The sequence below is a fragment of the Ailuropoda melanoleuca genome, chromosome 8, assembly GCF_002007445.2.
Source record: "Ailuropoda melanoleuca isolate Jingjing chromosome 8, ASM200744v2, whole genome shotgun sequence".
In the NCBI taxonomy this organism is placed as follows: domain Eukaryota; kingdom Metazoa; phylum Chordata; class Mammalia; order Carnivora; family Ursidae; genus Ailuropoda; species Ailuropoda melanoleuca.
The window spans coordinates 88059112-88081621 of NC_048225.1; the positions used below are offsets into that span (position 1 = coordinate 88059112).

Below are 22510 nucleotides of genomic sequence, written 5' to 3' on the forward strand. Positions count from 1 at the left end.
CAGGTCATGTCCCTCTTCTCCCCCAAATCCTCCTATTACTTCCCTCTCACCCAGAGTGCCAACCACAGTATTTGTAATGGCCTGCAAGGCTCCACACCATCTGGTTGGCTATTGTGTCCCCTCTGACCTGATGGTCTCCTATTTTACCCCTCACTCACTACACTCCAACCCACTGGCCTCTTTGTTGTTCTTCAAATACACCTGGAACACGCCCATCTCAGCATCTCTGTAGCTGCTATCCCATCTCCCTACGACACTTTTCTCCCAGCTCCTTGCTCAAATGCCGTCTTCTCAACATGGTCTTCCCTGACATCTCCATTTAAAATTGCAACCAACTTCCTCCTTCCCCACATCATTCTTCTCCACAGCACCTATCACTATCAGATACATTGTATGTTTTAGTTATTTATTCTGCATGTATTTCCCAATAGAATGTAAGCTCCATGAGGGCAGGGACTTTTTCACATTTTATTCTCTGCTGTATCCCCAACATCCAGAACAGTTCCTAGCACACAACAGACACTTAATCAATATTTATTACATAAATGGATTAATGAATGAATCTATTAATGTAAATAGAGAAAATGCAAATAGAGAAAAGGTGGAGGTTTAGAAGAGTTTGCTTTGAGTTCAGGAAATAGTTTTCTACTCCCTCTGCTCTTTCCCCTCCTTTGAAGAGCCTGGCAAGCAATGTGTCCTGCCAAAGTGCCTGGGCAGAATTAGGGGGAATAAGGAATTACAGTTCCTTTTAAGCATATAAACCCTGCCTCTAGCCTTAATAGAAAAGAGGACAGACTAACTTCTAGCATCCACTTATCAACCTCTCTGTGGATAAGACAAGTCACAAGGGAATAGGCATGAGTATCAGATTCCAAGCATAATCTGTATTACAAGGTCCCAGACTCCTACAAGAACACAGGAACAAGACAGTGCAGACAGGGACATAGGGGGTAAAAATAAACAAACAACCTATTCCAGAGCATGACTGATTCTGGATACAGGCGTCTACGACTTTTATCAGCTATACGTGTGCTCCTAGGTCGGCTGATGAACCTTCTCACTCTAGCACCGCCAGATGATGGCAGGCTCCTGCCCACTCATTGTCAAATGAGTTCTGAGTACATTCTTCCAAGGGCATGTAGGGGAGGTGGTGGGGGAAGACTGAAGCAAGGATACGTAATGCACTTCCTAGTCTCATGGACCCTAGAACCAACACATTCTCTGTAGATCCCATAAAATCAGAAAACTTTAGGAAGCTGGAGAATGGCAGTTTTTCATCAACCCATGGATGTGGTGATAGTCTTTCAATGTGCTTGGTATTTAAAAAAAGGAAAGAAAGAAACAGCATGCCCCACGTGGAGTCACTTGTGCTAAGACCCACAGCAGCAAACAAAGCTTAACATCTGTTCTTGTTGTAGTTTCTCATAACCTTTAACCAGCACATTTGGAATTATCTCATCAGCATTAGTGAGGTAATCTGCCTGGCAGAGCCCTGCCCTTCCCAAAAGGAAGGTGACCTTGCCTGAAACAATCCACTCTTTGTTAGAAATTTCTTTTTTTTCTGCTCCCTTCTGCCTATAAAACTCTTCTATTTTATACAGCAATTTGGGGCTTCTTTCTATTTTCTAGATAGGATACAGCTTAACCCATGATTCATTGAATAAAGCCAATTGGATCTTCAAATTTACTCAGCTGAATTTTGTTCTTTAACAGATTTGGTGACGGTGACAGGATCCAAAATGAACTTCTTAGGGTTTCAGGGACAACAAGAAACACAGGCATGGTGCCTGCAAACCCTTTTGAGTTCTCTTTCTTGCCATTTCCGAGGGTTGTGGGTAAGTGTGCCCCTTGGTTCGGAGCACTGATAGCTTTGCATCAAGCTTCAGATCTAATTAGCTTTTGAGTCATTTCCATGTTGGGAACTACTGATAGTTCAGACTGCAATTCTCATTTAATTGGTGGAAACTCCCAGCCCTTGATTTTATACCACCATCTACATGGGAACTTATAGTGGCAGTTCACAGCTCCCCATTTATGTAGAGCTCCCCACTGTAGGGACAGTCTGCAGTCCTCATTTGTTGAGGCCTTCTAGTTCAGTCCCTTCCCCACTCCTTTCATGGTGGGAATTGGTGGTAGTGTGTGCACGGCCTTCTCTCCGTCATGATGCAGTAATATCTCTTAGTTACTGCTAGTATATTAAGGTGCACACATTTTTCTTATTTTGTGTAGACAAAGTCTACTGCTAATGGTAACCTTAGAAGCAGCTGCAGAATTAGTGGAGATAGGTCAAGCATTTAAAAGATTTGGAGTACTTAGTACATAACCCAACAACTCCTAGTAGGATAAGCTCATCATGGGACAGGTTAGACAGACACAAGGTAACCTGCCAACCTCTAGAAAATTTCGTGCAATGAAGTATACTGTGAAACACAACACAATCCCCAACCCAGTAGTACCTCCTTTGAGGTATTAGTTTGGCTCCAGGAGGCCCGAAGGCTTAGCTTAAAAATAAACAAATAAATAAATAATAAAAATTGTATCCTTGAATTCCAAAGAGTTGAGTATGCCACTTTCCAGCACACTTGCTTATATCTAAGAACTATGGTTCCAGAATATAAATAGCTACAAAAATGGCAAAATCTTACTAAAGACCACCTAGAATTACAATGGCCATTATGGGGAACACTCCAATTAGAAACAAGATTGTTCATTTAAGGAGTGCTCTTAAAAGTAAGGGTTCCTGAATTAAACAGACCGTAGACCTATTTTAATTGCTATGCAAAAGATTCCAAAGTCTTCAGGATTCTAAAATTGCTTCATTAAAAAATTCGTTGCAAAAGCTAATGAAAAATTAAAGAGACAGGAGGTACCTAAAATAAGACCTGTACCCCTCTATCCTCCTTTTACCTGAGTATTCAGTCTAATAATCCTCCATCTGAATTGCCTTTCCACTCTGAAGAGGCTACAAGACCATAAACACAAGTCTGCAAGTTAGTGGTCTTATAGATTTCCTCATGTACTCTTGAAGAAGGGCCCCAAATGGGTCCCTTCCAAGGCTGACGGGACTCTGAGGAATTTTCTGGTAAACTGCTATGCTATTCTCTTAAATAGCTAAGAGAACCTAAATTAAAATTAATGAAAATTCTTGCCAAATTGTGCTAGGTATTGGAGCCAACAGAGGGGATCCTAGGAAAACTGGCAAAAGCCAGGCTCAGTGTAAAAATTCTTACCAGAGTCAGCTTTCTCAGACCTCTGTCTGTAGGGCCCAGCTGAGGATAAAATTTCACTGTCTCTTCCTTTCCAAATCCAGACTTATTGGTTATTGATCCTTTCTCTTTCAAGGATGACTGCCTTCTTGTCTTGTTCTAAGTCCTAAGAACTTGGCTTGGCTTTCTTCCTGCTGAGGACATGCAGGTTATCAGTTCCTTCCTTTGGCTATCTTTGGGAGTAGTTCTAAATCTTGTGAAGATAATATCTTTCGCACCCTCTTTGAGGACACCCGTTAGGTCCATGAGGTTTTTTAATACTGCCAGATGTATTTACTGCTTGCTGAAACCCGATAAGATATTTGAAAGGAATTAATAACCCTATCATCAGAAATTTGGCCAAATTAGAAGCTGATACTCAGAGCCTGCCTAATAGCAGTATTTCTTAGGCCCTCTCCCCTAAACTAATTGTATGTAGAGGGAAAGAAAAACATTCCAACATAGGCGAGTAGGTGTGTCAGTCCTTTCATAAGCAACAAATTGCATCTATTCATCTCAAAAGACTTGTAGATATTATAAAAATTCTGGCCTTAGGGAACAAAAGTCCTTGGAGCATTCCTTCCCTATACCTTTGAGGTACAAATGTCCTTCCTACCTGTTCTTCTTCAAGAACTCTTATCTAGGCCATCTCTTTGAAATGCAAACTTCAGGGAGGAAATTCTTACCAGAACAGAAAGGGGAAAGGTTATTTTAAAATTTAGCCAAATAAAAATCTTAAGTGTCTTCTCCACAAATATTAATAAAAAGCATTAGCCATCTGATCAAGTAATCTTAAATTATTCCACCTGCCAGAAAGGTATTTTGGATCCAACCTCTTTTATAACTACTTGATTCATGGCTAATATTTTTAAATGGAAGGCATAAGGGGTTTTTTTGTGTCTGTCTATGTGTATCTACATACATGTGTTGCACATGTATGATAATTTTCTATCTCTGGACATTGGTGTTTGACTTGGTATTACCAAAATCAATTTGTAAAAGAGCTCTATTTAATTGGCCTAAAGATAATTAAGTGCTTTATGAATCATGTATTCATAAAATTCTTAGAATTATAATGAAAACTAACCCAAATGCCTTTCAGGTTCCCATTATCTCATATAATCTTTAGTAATTAAACACTAGTTAAAGTTTATTAGTTTAATTAAAGTAGTTATCAAAATTATCTTTAAAAAGTTATCAAAATTAAAAATAATGCCAACATACAACTTTTATTCTACCTGGGTTAACTAGTCAAACATATTTATATTGTCTCTGTTACAAAACTTGTCACAAGAAAAAAATAACTTCGTATTGATGAGGGAATAGAAGGCTGGCTGAAGACAAAGCAGAAGCTGACACCCTGCAAACCCCCCCCCCCATGTATGCAACATTCCTCAGCATTCCTGGCTGCCCTAAAACTAAGGAAAGGACCTGAAGCTCATTGATAGGGACACAGTGATAGTGTAAACAGCCTTGGCTTGACAATAGCGGGGCCTCCACTATCCTGTGAGTCTTCTTTGACATATGAAAGTATCTGCAGCTCATTGATAAGGACACAGTGATAGTGTGGACAGCCTTGGCTTGAAGATGGTGGGGCCTCCAGTGTCCTGGGAGTCTTCTTTGACATATGAAAGGGCTTTCTCAGCCTCTTTCTCCTCACCTCCCCCAACCCCATGGTATATAATCAGCCACCTCTCACAACCCGGGGCAGCAGCTCTTTCTGCCCACGGGTCCTGTCCCTGTGCTTTAATAAACCACCAATTTTGCACCAAAGATGCCTCAAGAATTCTTTCTTGGTCGTCGGCTCCGGACTCCACCCCACTGAACCTCACCTATATTCTACGACTTCATCAGTATGATGAAATTTTCTAAGTGCTCTAAACATGATTGTTGAGAACAAGTGAATTAAATAGATGTAAGTGGGGTAAAAAGTCTTAAGATATTCTTAATAGTTTCTCCAAATCTTTTGGGTAACCTGAAACCTTAAGGTTTTGCCAAGTTAAATTAAACGATGGATACTCAGTATATATCTGGATCATTTCCAAATAAGATAAAATACTGAAACATTAATTACTGAATATAAGTTTAACCACTTTGGCTTCCTTTTACAGAGGAACTAAAGATATTTGGGTCTGTTAGTTTTGTGCTATGCTGAAAAATTTACTATGAGAAAGTGTGTGTTTCTAGAAATTATAAAAAGTCTGCCAATCCACAGAATGCTAGTGTAGGAGACAGCTCATAATTGTTTATTCTTACTAAAAGGTAAGATTTTTGAGGATTAAAAACTCTAACATATGTAATTCTAACATATGTAATTAAAGTCACTAAGATTTGTAGAATAGGAATCTTTGGAAAGGAATTTTATGCATGGTCGGGACTTGCTAAGACTGGAATGAATTTAATTAAGTGAATGTGTTTTAATATCAAAAGTAAGCTGGTGCGAAATTAGAATTTGGTTTTCTCTCTGTTAAAAGAACAAAGTTTTATTGGACTATTGGTCTGCTCTTGATAAGACACTGTGAAAAGTTTTCTTTACTTTTTAAGTAATCTGCCTGAACAGCAAAGATTTTGTGTCTTACCAAAATAATTTGCCATGCTTCATGTTATCTTTATAACATGCCAGGTCATTGATTACTTAAAGAAAACTGAGTGTTCTCTATTTAAAAAGCTAAGTTCTTTTTTTCCCCCAACTACTTAACTTTTTGTATTTGCCTACGAAGTCTCTAATTGTCACTATCGTTAAATATATAACCAAGTATTGTTTCACAATGACTTATAATCTAACTTGACTCTTTTAAAACCTTTGATATTTTTTACAAACTTCCCAAATTAAATCCTAAATAAAGTCTTTTTTGCCTGAGAACTATTTTTGAGATTTTTCAGAGGGTCCCTGGAACATCTCAAAAGACTGATTTCTTTCCTTATAAAAAGTGAGATGTTACGCTAATTAGGCTTATTGGATATGTTAAATTACATAGGGCATTGTCAAATAAGAAGTAATATAAGTCTTGGGGTGCCTGGGTGACTCAGTCGGTTAAGTGTCTGCCTTTGGCTCAAGTTGTGATCCCAGGGTCCTGGGATTGAGCCCCCACATTAGGCTCCCTGCTGAGTGGGAAGCCTGCTTCTCCCTCTCCCGTTCCCCCTGTTTGTGCTCTCTCCCTTTGTCAAATAAATAAATAAAATCTTAAAAAAAAAAAAAAAGCAATACTGGCTTTATGTTGTATTTGTATAGGAAAATCTTATTAATGTTCTAGAAATTGTATGAAATTCCTAGAAATCTGATACATCCTGATATATAATGCCATCAGTCATAATTTTATAATGCTATGTGTCACAGAAATAACCAAATTTCTTTGTCAATTCCATTATGACAAACTCTTATCAGATCTTTAACAATGAGCACTGCTTAAGTCTTTTGTCATTTACAGGCAATTATTGTTTTACTCAGATGCTTTTGCAAAAATGTTCCACAAAGTGTTTCATCTTCAAGGAGATTCATAGGAAGGACTTTGGCAAGCAAAGTTTCTGAAAACTTCAAGATAATAAAACTGAACTGGGTAAGACTTTCCAAGACTAATGAAAAAACTGGATTCAAGCAGAACAAGTATTAACTACATGGGACTGAATAAACTAAGGGGGATAATTATAATTTTTTATGACTTTTTGTTTGAAACATTGCTGGTTCTTTAATGTTTTGTTTTTCTAGATATAAAAAACCTTTTCTTAAGCTATCCATGACTTATAGCAGTTTGGTAAAGTACATCTTTGTAAACAAAATGAAACATTTACTTTTTCTCCCTACCAAATTCTTCCAGAAATCAGAAACTCTTTAGTATTCTTTCCATGGCAATAGAATTAGTTATGTGCAAAAGTTTAACAAGAATCCATTCTCCCTGTAATAGAGCACAATGGAACCATCGGCAGTATTACCAAAGCTTTGACTGGAATATCATATTTGAGAAAGATGTGTATAGACTCAGATATGACCAGAAGTTTAAGTAACTACTTGGAAAGATTATCCTGATACCTTGCTTATAAGGTTCCTGGCAGCCTTACCAAGTAAGGAAGGAAGGTCACTGCCTAGTAGACCCAGAAACATCAAGATATTTTGAGGGACCTTGAGAAGAAAGGAATTCAGCCAAATTATAGGTATTATAGGCAAAATCTACAGCAAGCCCTTGCCTTAGCTTCCTGGCCTCAAAGAATTTTAAGAGTTCCGCCTGGGATTCCCTAAGAAAAGTTCCAGCAAAGCTGTCTTTATGTAGTCAATCACTATTTTTGCTGCATTTATGTAAATAATCAGGCCATGTTTAATGCAAATAAGTGAGTATTATTATGATTATCTTGGTTAAAAGAATGAGAGTGATTGTAGAGAGAAAAATTATGTTTGCACCTTTGTAGGTATTAGTTTCTAGTCCTGTTAATCGTCTTTGAGGCTTTGTTCTATACCTATAAACTGGACTGGAATCTGAATTGTTCTGGTTTCCTCAACTATCTGGCTACAACTCTCCAAACTAATGTTTCCAATTAGTTCCTTTTATCCTACTTCTAAGAATAATAGTAGTAGTCTCCCTGGCACACTATATTCTCTCAAAAGCTTTAAATGCATGTTCACAGCCACTAATCATCAACCAAATAATCTCCCTAAGACTGGAATGCCAGAAAAGAAGTGAAGAAAATGACTGACTAAAAAATTACGGGCTTGAAGTTTTGACCTGTGAATACTACAGAGATTCAGAAACAAACAAACAAACGAACGAACAAAAAACACCCTATCATGACCTGTGAGTGTCACACAGAGGGTCAGTGAAAGCTGTAAGAACTTCAGAGCAGTAGCTGCAAGAGGCACTAAGGCCTTAAATTTTGATCACATCTTTTGGTTAAGCTGCGATTCTGATAAAAAAGGGGAAATTGTTTAAAAAAAAAAAACAGAAGAAGAAAAGAAAGAAAGAAACAACAGGCCTCCAATAGAGTCACTTGTGCTGACCCCACATCAGGAAACAAGACTTAACATCTAATTGTAGTTTCAGTGTCTCCCAGGAAGGTAACCTTTAACCAGTACATCCAGAATTACCTGATCAGCATTAGTGAAGAGCCCTGAAAGAGCCCTGCCTTTCACCCAGAGGAAGGTGACCTTGCTTGAAACAATCCACTCTTTGTTAGAAACTTCCTTTTTCCACTCCTGTCTGCCTATAAAAGCCTTCCATTTTGTACAGCTCCTGGGAGCTCCTTTCTTTTGCTAGATGGGATACTGCCCAATTCATGAATCATTGAAAAAGCCAACTTGATCTTCAGATTTACTCAGTTGAATTTTATTTTTTAACATCGGGCATAACACACTTGAGCAAAATCTTTAAGCAAGAAGTGAATAACTGTCAACTATTTAACAAATATTGACTATATGCATCTGAGAGAAGGCAACTTAAAACAGAGCCACAGACACTGGTACAGACCAAAGAACCAAGAAGTGAGGAAGACTCAGAAAGCATCCAGACTACAAGCTGCCTCACACAAAAAGCCAGTAAAGTCTGTAAACATCTCTTCCTCCGCAGTAGCACAGAACATCCTTGTCGGTCATAACAGACACAGCTGGCTGTGTCTGTACCAGGAAAGAGGGCACCCCTCTGAGAAACCTGCACACCCGCATGACTTTATCAATACCCAGGGAGAAAAGAAATGGCTCAAGCCTCAGAAATACAGATGAAAAATGATGGACTTTAAGAGCAAAGGTTTGAGTAACTGCAGAGAGAGACTGGGAACCTCTGCAAGCCGCATGTGAGTCCTGATAACAGGAACCGCAGATAACCCCAAACCAGAATAACAACAGGGAAATACGACAGACCCGAAGCAGGAGGGAGCGAGTTCTCAGAGACACAGGCAGTCCAGGTGACCAGGGCTGGAAGTTAATACGGGAGCCAGGATAACTAACATCTGTGATCACAGGCAGAATGTAGCAGACTGAAGAAGGAACACCTGCCCAGGGTAGGAGAAATAATATGAATTAAACTAGCAAGAATAGGGGAGGATTTGCAAGTTGAGGAGACCTTCAGAGAGACAGTCAAAACAGGAAGAAGCAGCCAGAACTGTAGACTGCTTTGCATTCTTTCTACCACAAGAGGGAGGGAAGCCAAGAATACAGTTGGAGTTTGACCAAGAAGAACTGAAATTTGGGTAGAGACTAAATTGAGCAAGCATGACTGCAGGTCGCCCCCACAAGGAGAACCCCCTCCCTGCCCCTTACAATAATGCATTCTAATGAGAAAAGCCACATGCAAATAAAGTTAAAAGTAACCCAGAGCATGTTACACGCAGTTGATGAATTGTTGAACTCTACACCTGAAAATAATGATGTACTATACGTTGGCTAATTGAATTTAAGTTTAAAAAAAGGAAAAAGTAACTCATAGCAGAGCAAACAAAGTCATAGGAGGCATTCAGGGAGCATCTGCGTAGCAGAAAAGGGATGCAAACAGGAGGGAAGCATTTAAATTGCATAGAGAAAGGTTAAAACCAAGTCCACATGCTTGAGAGAGCTTCTGTGTACTGTGTAAACCTGAAGGTTCTCTTCCCAGTTCGAGCACAACTGGCGCCAGTATATCCTACATACTTGTTGCCACCAGCAAACAGAAGACGCACTGGACTGAGAAATGGGAGCTCTCCCATCCCTTGTGGCCAGGGTGAGGAAATACAGCAGCTGGGTGGATTGAGCCTTCCCAGGAGACACGGCAGGAAGGGAAACCTACAGTTATATTTGCATCTTATTGGGATGGTGGTGATAATGGCAGAGTGAGAGATTTTCTATATGCAGAAACATCCGTATACGCGTACTTGAATTTATGATACTGAATGTATTAGTTGTTAATGGTTAATTGCACGGTGTGCAACCAGTTCTAATATATATGTAAAATTTTGTCATTACCAAGTCCTGACTTAAAAAGAAGAAAAATACTCAGGAATTGTTGAATTGGCTATGAGAATCCTCAATTTTTCAGCCATTACCTTTCTTAGGCATCTCTCATCTCACACTTTCAATGGGTATAGCAACAGTGAAAGGAATGATAAATGAATTAGCCTGTACTGTTTAAATTATTTTCCTCTCTCCCTGACCCCCTCTTCCTTTCCAAAGCTGAATGGCTGAAGTTGGGTAACTGAAAGCATTTATGATGTAACCCCACCATATATTGCAAGCCCTATCCCCAGCAGTATAAAGAATCAGCCTGTCTGAATCTGCTCTTCCAGAAGCAGACAACCCCAACTCCAGAACGTGCATCCAGCTTCTGTACCAGAGTCTGCCTGGGTCATGCTTCACGCCCCAGTTCCCCGCACAGCTGAAGCCCAGCCCTGGCTGGCTCTTTCTTCCTAGGGAGCCACACTTTGTCCTTGTTCCACTGGCTGGAAAATGCGCATCTTTTTCATTCAACTTCTCCTATATCAAGGTGTAGTTATCCACCTATAACTATCACCTCTACCTGTGGATTCCTGGCTCCCTGCCCCTAGATCCAATGTTGTGGAAAGTGACATCATTTCAAAGCGGGCAGAAGTTCATTCTTTCCCATGAGCAGCCAGCTATATTTTAGAAACCAGCCCTACAGCTCAACTAATTCCCTCAACGCTAGATTCAGCCATGACGGTAGCAGGAGGCCTTCAGTAAACTGAAGTTCAATAGCAACAGACTACAAGTCAGAGAGAGTATGAGTCTGTGGCCTTGGGAGCCCATGCAATGAAAGGTTTCAGAGGATCAGCAGCTTGACCTCTTCTCCTCCCTGCTTCCTCACTGGAGCAAAAGTAGAGAAGAGGGCAAGATCACTGTCTCTGTGTGAGCTCTATACCTATGTCAGATAGATAACTGGAGAGAAATAGAAATTTAAAAAGAGCACCGTGAGTGCAAGAGCCTTTTTCCCTCCATGTTTCCCTAGTACCTAGCTAAGTGTGTGGCCTATAGCAGATGCTCACTTAATATTTGTTGAATGAATGAATGAACAAAGAAACTAATGCAAATGCTGGGTGATTTTTCAGCTGCGTTCCTACTTGTCTCAGCACCATCGGAGCCCTGGCTCAGGAGGACCAACAGATCACGCCTGTATGTTCAAATGCAACACTTCTCCTTTCAGGCTTTCAATGCATTTATCACATCACTTAGGTGAGTCTACACATATAATTGCAATACATCACTCCCAGGCCCCACAAATGACACCAGCCACTGGGGGACCAGTGCTATAATTTCCAGAGACTCCTGACTAATTTGAGTGACACGGCCTCAAGACATTTCAAATAAGGAGCAACTACACTCATCAATCTTGCCTCCCTCCCCTCCTTCCTGCTACCCCCCACAACCGGTGAGAATCTCCGAATGTCCTCAAGGTGTTTCTAGGTCGCTAGTAACCCTTGGGCTTGCTGCGCGTAAACTGGTCCTCGGGACTTCTTCATTGGCCTTTAGAGATTTAGTAAAGTAGCCTGTGGCTCTTTTCCACAAAGCTCAAGCCGGACTCGCTCACCCGTACGGAAACGGATCCAGATTAGTAATGGACAATTTCTGAACACCGACTTGTGCCAGCCTTACACAAATCCTGGCTCTTCGGGCGTTACAGTCTGGTTGAGTCTCTCCTGAGACACAGCATTTCCTTTCCCTCCAGTGTCGATTATATCCAGAGCCCCTTCTGGAGAGTGCGTTGTGTAAGCTACCCCGTGCCCCACGCATTAAGTTTTCTACAGATAGAACCAGATTTAAAGGAAACAGAGGGCACCTTAGGGTAAAGGCAGTCTGTGAAAGCAAAGATAAGAGGCACAATCATTACAAAGTATCTGCTTCAGGGTGGGCTGTTTAGACGCACAGGAGAGTGCAGACCTTTCTAAGCACCTACACAAAGGCAACCTACACAAACTGCTTTGCCCACTCAGGTTCCCTCTGCATCAAAGTACACACCTCCCCGACCCCTGTCATTTTAGAACTTGGACTCTGCCGATGCCTTTCCACAGCTTGTTAAAATCAGACTCTGGGTGGCAGAAGATCCTTCAGTGGTCACTCCGTCTAACTTGTGTCGCCACGCCGGAATCCCCTAACATCCCTGACAGGCAGCCAGACAGCCTTGGCTCGTGCACCAACTCAAAACCTTCCAAATGTGCCTGATCATATGAACCACCGGAAGCACTTGTAAAAAGTATATAGCCCACGAACTATTCAAAGCTACACAAAATCAAAACCTGCACAGAAGGGGCCTGTGAACCCGAATTTTAACAAGCATCCCTAGTGAGTCCTACAATTAAGCATGTTTCTTTTGTGCATGTAATGCAGTGGGGTTCTGACAGTAGCTGCGTATTAGAATCAGCTAGGAAGCTTTAAAAAAATCAATGACAGGCCTTTACCTTTAGCTATTCCTACTTAATTTGTCTGGAGTGGAGCCCAGGAGGTGTAAATTTTTAAAGCTACTAGCTGATTCTAATCTGCAGCCACAGTTGAGAATAACCATAATATCTTCCCAACCCAATGGTAAGCTCTTTGAAGCCAGCAACCAAGGAATCTCTTCCTCTTAATACTCCTTACTGAACCCCACCACCGTGTTGAACCTGCCGTAAGACATACTCTATCATTACGAAGCTGATCTCATTTAATGACATTTGTTCACCCATCCAATGGGATCTAATTTCCTAACTCTGCTAAAAAAGCTGTGAGCCTCCACTCAGCAAGAGGCCAGATGATAGGAGGATATGAAGTGCTACGACTTCTCACATTTGAACCTGCCCCCCGCAACACACACACACACATCCCCAGCCCTCCCTTGTCCGAGGATAACCAGCCTAAACAATGCCAGAAGGCTCATTCCAGGGTTCTTCCCTCTTGCCCCAGGCCCCTGCCAGCTCTACTCACATTGTACAGCACGGTGGTCCACCCTTCCATGGTGATGCATTGGAAGACGGTCAGCACAGCAAAAAGGATGTTATCAAACTGGGTGATCCCATCATTGGGGCCAATCCAGTCCCGGCATTCATAACCAGCTGGGCAGCCCTGCACACCACATGGGTGAGGGGGGTCAAATCCTTCCAGAATACCTGCAGACACATTTGGAGGGCAGGGAATAAACCACATGGTGTTTAGCATGAGCTGGAAAGAACTCCAGGAAGCCACAAACACTCAATTCTATTTCCCACAGAAAAGTGTGTCCTTCTTTCTCTCTGGATTCCTCCCACCTCTGGCCTCTCTTCATCTCACGGCTCATACACCACATGTTCATCCCAGTGTCTCCCAATCTCTTCTGAATATGGAGCCTCTCCTCCACATGGCCCTCATTTCCTGCAGGCCACATTCTCTACCCTCTCCTGAGTTCCACAAGAAATGACAGACTGGATCACACAGAACAATCTGAGGTGAAGGCAGAATCTTACTGAGTTTCTAACTTCAGACTGTAGTATAGACCCTGAGTTCTTCCTGAGTTTCCTGGGGGAAATTATAAACTACAGTCCCTTCACAGTGGGTCTCAACTCCGTGTTCTTCTGGCCTAAATTTCTAGTCTTGAATAAAACAATCAATCAATCAATAAAACTCCAAGGTGGAAGGTGTCCTTTGAAGATTCTTTTTTAAAAACATAAACATAATACTAAATTGGACTTCTTCAACCTCTACCCAACCCCCTTTCCTGCCAGGGTGTTCTATTCAACTTGAAAAGAACAAATAAGATACAAAGAGATAAGAATCCGGGGTCTGTGAACACCATAAATCTCCCAAGCGCCCCTGGCAACCAAGCTCAGAGCTTCCTCAGCTCTTCTATACTGTCTGGGGGACACAGCAGAGAAGAAGGAAGGTCATGAGATGGATCATGGAGGGAAAATGTCTGTACATATCTAGAGAGACCCAAATCTGACTCTGGACTCCTGGATCTCCCTGGCCTGTGGGCCAAAGAGGACACTGTACAAAGAGTATTTCTTCAGACAGGTGGTTTTTGACATGCATTCTGACAACCTTCTACCATGGGACAGGGTATCTGAGACCTCCTGTTTGAAATCCTGATTGCAAACATAAGAGGTCATTTGCTTTGCAATATCAGTAGCCAATGGGGATCTTTAGTCTAGGCTGCTTGTGCCTCAAAAAGCTAAGCAGAAGTTTCTGATTCTAATTCTTGGGTTGGGACAGAATATTCTCTTCCAACCAGTCTCCCAGTGACCTGAAATTACTCCAATGACTAGAGGGGAGAGGAAGGCAAGAACAATGACCCTACCTGAATTGTTCGTGAAACACGCGCGGTGCAACTTCCCACTGTAGAACTCCAAGCCAATGATAGCAAACATCAGGATGGCAAAGAAGAGCAGAAGGCCAATTTGCAGAAGAGGCACCATGGCCTTCATGATGGACTTCAACACAATCTGCAGGCCTAGAAGGAAAGAAAGACAAATTGAGCCTCCCCGAGCACCATTTGATAGAGCAGGTTCCCTTTACCTTCTCCTAAGAGGAGAAGGACAAGTCCTTGAGGGAAAAGAACCACTGGTCCTGAGATGATGAAGACAATTTGCAAAGAGACAACCAGAACAGTCAAGTCAAAGACTACCATCACTCCTACTCCTAGAATCAATCTCATGCTCCTTCTCATCATTCTCTGATCATTTACATGCCTATTACTTCTCCCTTCTTTGTTTCACCCATGTCGCCTTCTGCTTTTCTTTTACAAACTTATTACAATGTGCTTCTTTCCTAAAGGAAATTAAGCCTGGCCCTGTTAGGCTCTAAGTCCTATGAGAGCAAGGACAAAGTTTACCTCCCTCACTACTCTGAAAACTGGCTTCCCCTCCACAGTGGTGGAATCACAATTAGTATAATCACTCTTCATAAAATACATATACCTTGACCCAGAAATTGTAATTCTAGGATTCTAGCCTAAGAAAATAAGCAGAGATTTGAATAAGACTTAAGTAAAAAGATGTATATGGTGGCCCTATTTCTAGTTGGAAAAAAATGAAAATAATCTAATGTCCAGCAACGTAGAAATAAATAAATAAGTCATCCTATATATGATAGGTTATAATACCAGACTTTCTGAATCATATTTTTGAAGAATTTTTAATGTCAGGAAAATCAAATGCTTCTATGACAGGATCCAAAAGTATGTACACAGTATGATCAAATTATATTAAAGTGCACAGGGAAAAATGCATAAAAATATAGGATAATGAGTGCTTTTCCTTTTCATTTTATAACATTTTTTTTTTTTACTTTGCAAATATTCTACAAGGATTTTCACTATCTTTAAAATCTGGGGGAAAAAGGTGCTAGATTTTAAAGTAAAATGTTATGCCAGATTTCTGCCTCCCCACTCTTTATTACCACTGGAGAAATCGTTTCTTGTTTATCCCAAATTCCTTTGGTCCCAGACCCAGTGGGGACACATGAGTAAAGCTACAGCAGAGGAAAAAGAAGAAAGGCAAGTGCTCACTAGGTATCCCTGACACGAGCTTCAGGGGCCTCAGGACGCGCACAGCCCGGAGGGTCCTCAGGTCCACGTGTGTGTTGAAGTGGGTTCCTGCCGTGGCCAGGATGCTGCAGATGGAGACACAGAAGGTCAAGGTTACCACCGTCTGGCTTTCTTGCCCTGTTCCACGGGGGAAGACGGGCTGAAGAAGCATCAGCCTGGAGAGCACACAGAGCTGATGCCAGCTGCATGTGGGCGCACCTGAGCTTGGGTGAATCATCAATGGTTCTGCCTGGAATTAAATTTAGCCACATCTGGGTTTTACTTTGCAAAGAAGGAAAACTTCTCATCACACCAGAATCCTAGTTCCAAATCATGAGTAGAAGACCAGCTCCCTAGCATCTGTCCCATTCCTGCCTCCAAACCTTGTCCCTACTCTCCTCTCTATTCCTCACCAACCTCCAAATTACCAAGACCCCTGGATTTTGTAATTCAGAATTTTCTTCGATTCCCCTGTCTCCTAATTCCTTCGGGGAATTTCTCTGGATCAGCTGCAGTAAAGGAGTAACTCATTCTTCTCCACCTTGGCACTTACGAGTTTTTACCAAACAAATCAATCACACTGATACGTATAAATTAGGGAATAACGTCACTGGTCCTCATACAACACTTTTATAATTGATCCAAATCATTGTATAACTCGGATTTGGTTTCTTTGCTTCCATTTTTCCACTTCCACAGCCAGACACACACACACACACACACACACACACACACACACACCCCAAATCCATAACAATCCTATTAGATTGTGTACACCAAGTACCTTGTCTTGAGAAGACAATTTATTTCATATAATCCCATGACACTGCAGGTACTGTGGACAGTCAATGACACTTAAGTATTAATGAAAGACACAGCAGATGACCAAGAGCCAGCAGAACTGGGTTTCAGTCATGACTCCAGCACTTGAGAACTGGGTGATCTGAGGCAAGTTACGCACTCCAGCAGCCTCACTACCCTCATCTACAAAATGGGGGGAGTACCAGGACCTTGCTACAAAAATAAAATGACATGGTACTGAATATTAAGAGTGTTCTAGAAGTTACAATGTACAAACTCGATATTACGTCCAACACAAATATTAATAGTACTGTCTAATTTTAGTCTTCTTTCTGTGGAATAGTACTTGTCCTCCCTCATAACCTCTCCATGACAGTTTCAGCTATCTGGAGCCACTGGCGAATGAGTCATTCAAAAAACCGAGTTTCCTATATAGTCAAAGGGTGGCGGGAATAGTTTATGTCATGTAATTATTTTGGAGGAAACATTTCCTTCAGTACTTGAAATCGAACTTGAATGAAAGGTCTGTGCTGTATACCTCTAAAAGAAGATATAGGATCAATAGGTACAAATTACACAGATCTGGGACATGAGAATCACAAGCAGTGCTGGCCGAGAATGAAGTGGACTGTTTCATGACGTCGGTCCACTCCCCAACATTAAACATACTCAGCCACAGACTGTAGGACTATCCATTAGGAAGTTGAAAGTGTTCCAGCATGAGTTGAAGGTTATCTAATTAACTAGTAGAGATTTCTCTCAACTTTAAGGCTCTATAATTCTATGTTAACCCAACCTCAAAATAAGAACCAGAAGGAAACCCTACTCTCATTAAGTGTCTCCGGACCTAGGCAAGCTGGATCTCAGGTCTCCTCTACCTCTCCCGACCCAAACTTCCACACTGTCTCTGAAAAGGAGGGATATCGTCGACCAGGGTCTCTAATGCTGGTTTTGATTCTATCTGCCAAAACCAAAGAGAGAAATTAAGGAGGGGAGTGGTATCATTTCCAATAAGTAAGGAAAACCTGAAGAGAAAACAGAGCAAGGAGAAATGTGGAAAAGAGGACTGAAAAATAAAACAGACATAGAAACAAATAAAGGGGAGCAGAGAAAGAGAAACCTGAAGGATAGTGTAGTGACAGAGAACCAGAGCCCTAGGAAGATGGGGTCGCTGGTCTGCTGGATCTGCTAACAGGGGAAGAAGCACTGTACTCAGAGTCTTCCGAGGCGTGGTGCCCACGGGAGACGCCTCTCCCTCCAGTTCGCGCTGTCTTAAACACACACGGTGGGGAGAATCTGCCCTGTTCAGAAACCAGAATTTTGTTTCCTAGGATACCCAGATACACACGAGATGCTCTTTCAAGTCGTAAGAAAGAGCTATTGAAAAGGAAATTTTCCTTCCCAACCCTGAGTTGAAGGAGGGATATTTCAGAACATGGAGGTAGGGGCCAAAAGACAAAATTAAAAGGCAAGAAGGCACAAGTGTAGAGAGAAAGAAAAATGGTTGAGTGGAAAGAGAATGAGAGGACAGGGTAGCGAATGGTGAAAGGAAACACGGAGGTGAAAACAGGAAAGAAATAAAAAGAAATAAGAGCTGGTGGAGAAGCAAATGCAAGAGAATTAAGAATTCTTATGTGGGAAAGAGAACAAAAGTGAAGCTAATTTGAAGAAGAGATGCAAAAATATGGCACTTGTGGCCAGGGCCCCGCATAGCGAGCCACAAGACACACCCATGCTCTTTTCACCAGCATGTCCCCCAAATTATCCAAGCGGCCCCAAACTTCAGCCAAGACCATGCCACCTGGGGCCCCACGGTCCCCTAGCCTTCAGAACTTTCTTTTCCTTCACCCCATGCAGAATAGCTCATGCACATTGGCCACGGGCTGCTCCCTAGTGTTCACATCATGTTTGAGGGCAGGAGGTCCCATCCACTTGCTAGAAGCAGGGGCAGCGGAATTCTTCAGGGGGAAGGATAATTGAGGGAAAGAGCCCCCATAAAATTCTGTGCCACTGCCATCCTGCCCTCCCCACATCTTAGAGGAGCTCTCTGTTTTCTCTGGTTTCTCCTCTGTCTCTCCCACAAGATCCAGAACACCTCAAGCGGAGACACTGTCTTCCCCAACTCTACATCCCCCACACTTAGCCCAGGCTCTGGCAAGTAAAAAGTGCTCGATAAATGCTTGATGCATCAAACTGCACTGATTAAAGTAGTCAACGTGTTGAAGCAGAAACCAAACGGGCAGAAACATCACAGAAACTAGAATTTACCAACGGAAAGGGCAGGTGGCACAGCCGGGATGCTACTCAAACCCACGCCTGTTGGAGTGCATGGGAGCATACTAGAAATCTGTCCTCAAACATTTTAGAGTCTAATGAAGAGCTTCCAATGTTGTTCAGAACTCCTGCTCTCAAGCAGATCCCATAAGACAGGATCTGCTCTGTCTTCAGCAGGACAGTTAGAGAAAGGGAGGGAAGGAAGAAGACTCAAAATGTGAAGACTTGTCCTTTAGCAAAGCCTCAGCGCTTAAGTCTGTACAGCTTGGCAAAACTCTGGGCCTCACACAGAGCAGACCCGACGCAGGAGGCTCAAGGCAAGTGCACAGCAGGAGAAGGCCCAGGCCCTCAGTCTAGCAGAAGCAGAGAGACAGAGAAATGAAAGAATCATACTTCACGATGAGGAGTGGTCCTAACAGGGATGCTTACAATGCGCTCCAAGAATGGGAAACGTTGCAGGACCACCTACAGGGCTTACTATCTGTTAGCATTTTCACCTAAGTTATTTCATTAAATCCTTAAACATACCCTGATATCATGACTGTTTCCGTTTCATAGGAGAGGAAATCGGGACTTAGAAACAATTAAATTGCTAATACATGGCAAGAGCAGGCATTAAAGTCCTTCCTCTTCTGGTTTCGAAGTGCAGCCTTTCCCCGCTCTGCCAGCATGCCATGCCACGTCTTTTTCAGCACCGCACAGCTCCACTGGTCCTCAGTCCAGTGTGCTGCTAAAAATACCAAGGTCACAGTGTTTAGTCTCCCAACAAGCCAGTGAGCTTGGTTCCCTTGATCCTCAAGCCACAAATCACTAAGTCCCACAGACTTGCCACTGACAGCTCTCTGGACCAGCAGGTCAGAGGCTCCTTGCACCTGAGGTGACGGCTGCTGTAATATCTACACACACACACACACACGCGCACACACACACACGAAAAGACACGCGTGCCACAGGATCAGAGTGAGGCCACTGTGCAAAATTCCAATTCTGAGTTAATAAAAGCCTGAGCTCTGCGTCATCCCGTGCCGCATACACGTGAGCTCTTCGGAAACAGGGGCTGTGTTTTCTAGTTCTTTTGTCCCCAAGAGCACAGGGCCTGGGTGGGGAGCTCTGGACACAAAGGGGTGCTTAATTACTACTTGACCCCCAAAGCGGAGGACAGACACAAACCTCTGAGTACCACCAGCAGAGACAGAGGGGTCGGTGCGCTGTGAATGTTCAAAACCTGCTTCCTCTTGGATGTCATGGCTCAGCCCTATCTCTAATGCTTCTGCCCTGAGCTGTCAGCAGGTAAGAAGAGCCTAGAAGCTGATATGATCCTGAGGGTGTGGTGTGACCATCATGGCAGTGGCAGGAGATGGAAAGGATGCTCTGAGCCATCATAACCAAATGGTCTCTCCCCAAGTCAATCACCCAAAGAATTCTCCCACCAGAAGAATTCCTTTTGACCTTGGGGTTCTGTCTTAGCCTCTTTGTCAACCCAAGTCTAACAGTCTCTTTTCACACTTCCATGGCTAAAAATTCCCTAAAGCATTATGCAAATATTACACCAAAAAATTATCTGTTGCTAATCTGCAATTCAAATTTAACTGGGCATTCTGTATTTTTATTTGCTAAATCTGGCAACTCTATTCAAGGGATGACCAGGTAAATAGCTTCCCTTCCCAGTTGTTGCCCTAGCCCTAAGCAGATGTGTAAGTTCTCTTTTGAAGAAGAGGCACAAACCAGGGGTCTCCTGCCCTTAGGCCCAGGAGTCCCTCCTGAACTTCAAAAGTACCTCTTTGCTTCTGTCCATATAAATCCCAAGGGAGAAGCTCATTAGCATTTGAAAGGCAAGTTATTCATTAGCACATGTGCAAAAAGGCTGGTTAACAGGAGCAAAGGGTGTTAGGTGTTTAACCAGCCCATTTCATAGGAGACCAAGACAAGACAGGGAGGGACCTAATTCAAGTTGGATTTGAGCCAGGATATCATGTCCATGGGCAATCCACCAAATTGAGGTGCTGTGTCCACTCAGAAGTTTGATTTCAAAGGTGGCTGGTTCCTTCTTCTCTTCTACTATTTTACCTCCAACAAGGCACCAAAGTCTAACATTTCCTTCCTTCAACACATCTCTTGGATTCACCTCTTATTCTCCAGCTTCCTTCTTGCCTGGAATGCCCACCCCCTTGCCTTCTCTCCCTGACTGAATAATATGATCCAGACTTCAGAGCCAGATGGCATCCTACCTCCTCCGTGGAAAAGATCTACAGTCAAAAGAGACTTGAACTAGGATTATGAGGAAGTGGTAAAGCACATACTCTCCCATCATACTGGCTGGTTTCAAATGCCAGTTCCCTCACTCACACTAGCTATCTGGCCTTACACAATTGCCTCCCTGAGCTATAGTGTTCTTATCTGTAAAATGGGGACAAGGTCTTCCTAAGAGGGTCGATGTGAGGATTTAAAAAGATAAGACACTTATAAACTTCTGCACATAGTGCTGACTTGAAACGATATCAAGAGCTCACAAAATTAAAGGGATATTGGAAGACCAGGCTGGAAAAACAGGAAAGTAGGAATCTTGGTGTGGTAGGCTGAATAACAGATTCAAAGAGATCCAGATCCTAATCCTTGGAACCTGTGAATGTTACCTGATATGGCAAAATTGACTTCGCAGATGTGATTAAGGATCTTGAGATGGGGATATTTTTTCTGGATTATCTGCGTGGGCCCTGAATGCAATCACAAGTGTCTCATAAGAGGGAGGCTCAGGAAGATTTGGCTAGAAAGAAGGCAATGCGATGACTGAAGCAAGGTGCTGTGCTGCTGGCTTTGAAGATGGAGGAAGAAGGCAAGGAATACAGCTCTAGAAGTGGGGGAAAAACCAAAGAAATTCCTTCCCTGTCCTAAAGCCTCAGGTGAGAGCACAGACCTGCTGACAGCCGATGTAGACAGGGAAACTAATTTTGGTATTTTGACCTCTAGAACTGTAAGAGAAGAAATTTGCTTTAAGCCACCAAGTTTGTAGAAATTTGTTACAGCAGGAATAGGAAACGAATACACTTGGCAAAGGTCAGAGATTCCAGGGAATCTGATTCTTAGGCCACTATAGCTATCACTAGATATATCATCACCGACTGTACTAATATCGTAGGATTGATAGCTTAAAAGTCATGGTGGGAAAAGCATGCAGTGGAACTCAAGTCACATGTCCCCTTACACTTCATCTGGCTGCACTGGGACAGTCCTCTAGCACTTCCAAAGTGGGCAAGATGCCCACCAAGTGCACACACAGTCAAAGAGTCTGCCAAATGGGAGATTGGAGGCCACTGGGGAAGTTGGACATGGAATAGCTAAAAACACAACAATGTCTACTAAGCCTGACTCCTAGAAAGTACTTAGGAAATAGGTATCATGGAGGAAGTTGAGAAAGAATGTTTCTGGGTTTTTGTTTGTTTTAGTCTCTAAACTAAAGGGATCAGACAGAGGGACTTCTCAGATCCCTCCTGGCTCTAAGACTCTGAGCCAAAACCTGTCCAAACGGTGCTACACTTCTCCAGCTCACGCCATTCTCCCCTTTCTCTAAACATCTTGAAAGCTGCACAACATTTACCACCTGATTGAATACCATTCTTATGTCTCAGAACTGAAGTCTGACTGTTAATGATAATTAGCTGGATCCTCATAACTTAGTTCAAAGCCAGCACCTCATGGTAGAAAATGCCTTTCACATTTCCATCCATGGTCCCTTCCCTAACAATATGCAACAGT

General features: G+C 42.4%; 1 protein-coding gene across 3 annotated transcripts in view; it reads right to left on the reverse strand.

Moving 5' to 3' along the window:
- Nucleotides 1-22510, reverse strand: part of CACNA1E (calcium voltage-gated channel subunit alpha1 E) — a 493265-nt gene that overhangs the window by 212100 nt on the left and 258655 nt on the right. For all 3 annotated transcript variants that reach the window (XM_034666841.1, XM_034666842.1, XM_011225195.3), the window contains 3 exons: nt 15665-15768; nt 14456-14608; nt 13111-13292 (listed from right to left, as the gene is read on the reverse strand). In XM_034666841.1, the coding sequence (XP_034522732.1) occupies nt 13111-13292; nt 14456-14608; nt 15665-15768 (439 nt within the window). The remainder of the gene's footprint in view (nt 1-13110; nt 13293-14455; nt 14609-15664; nt 15769-22510) is intronic.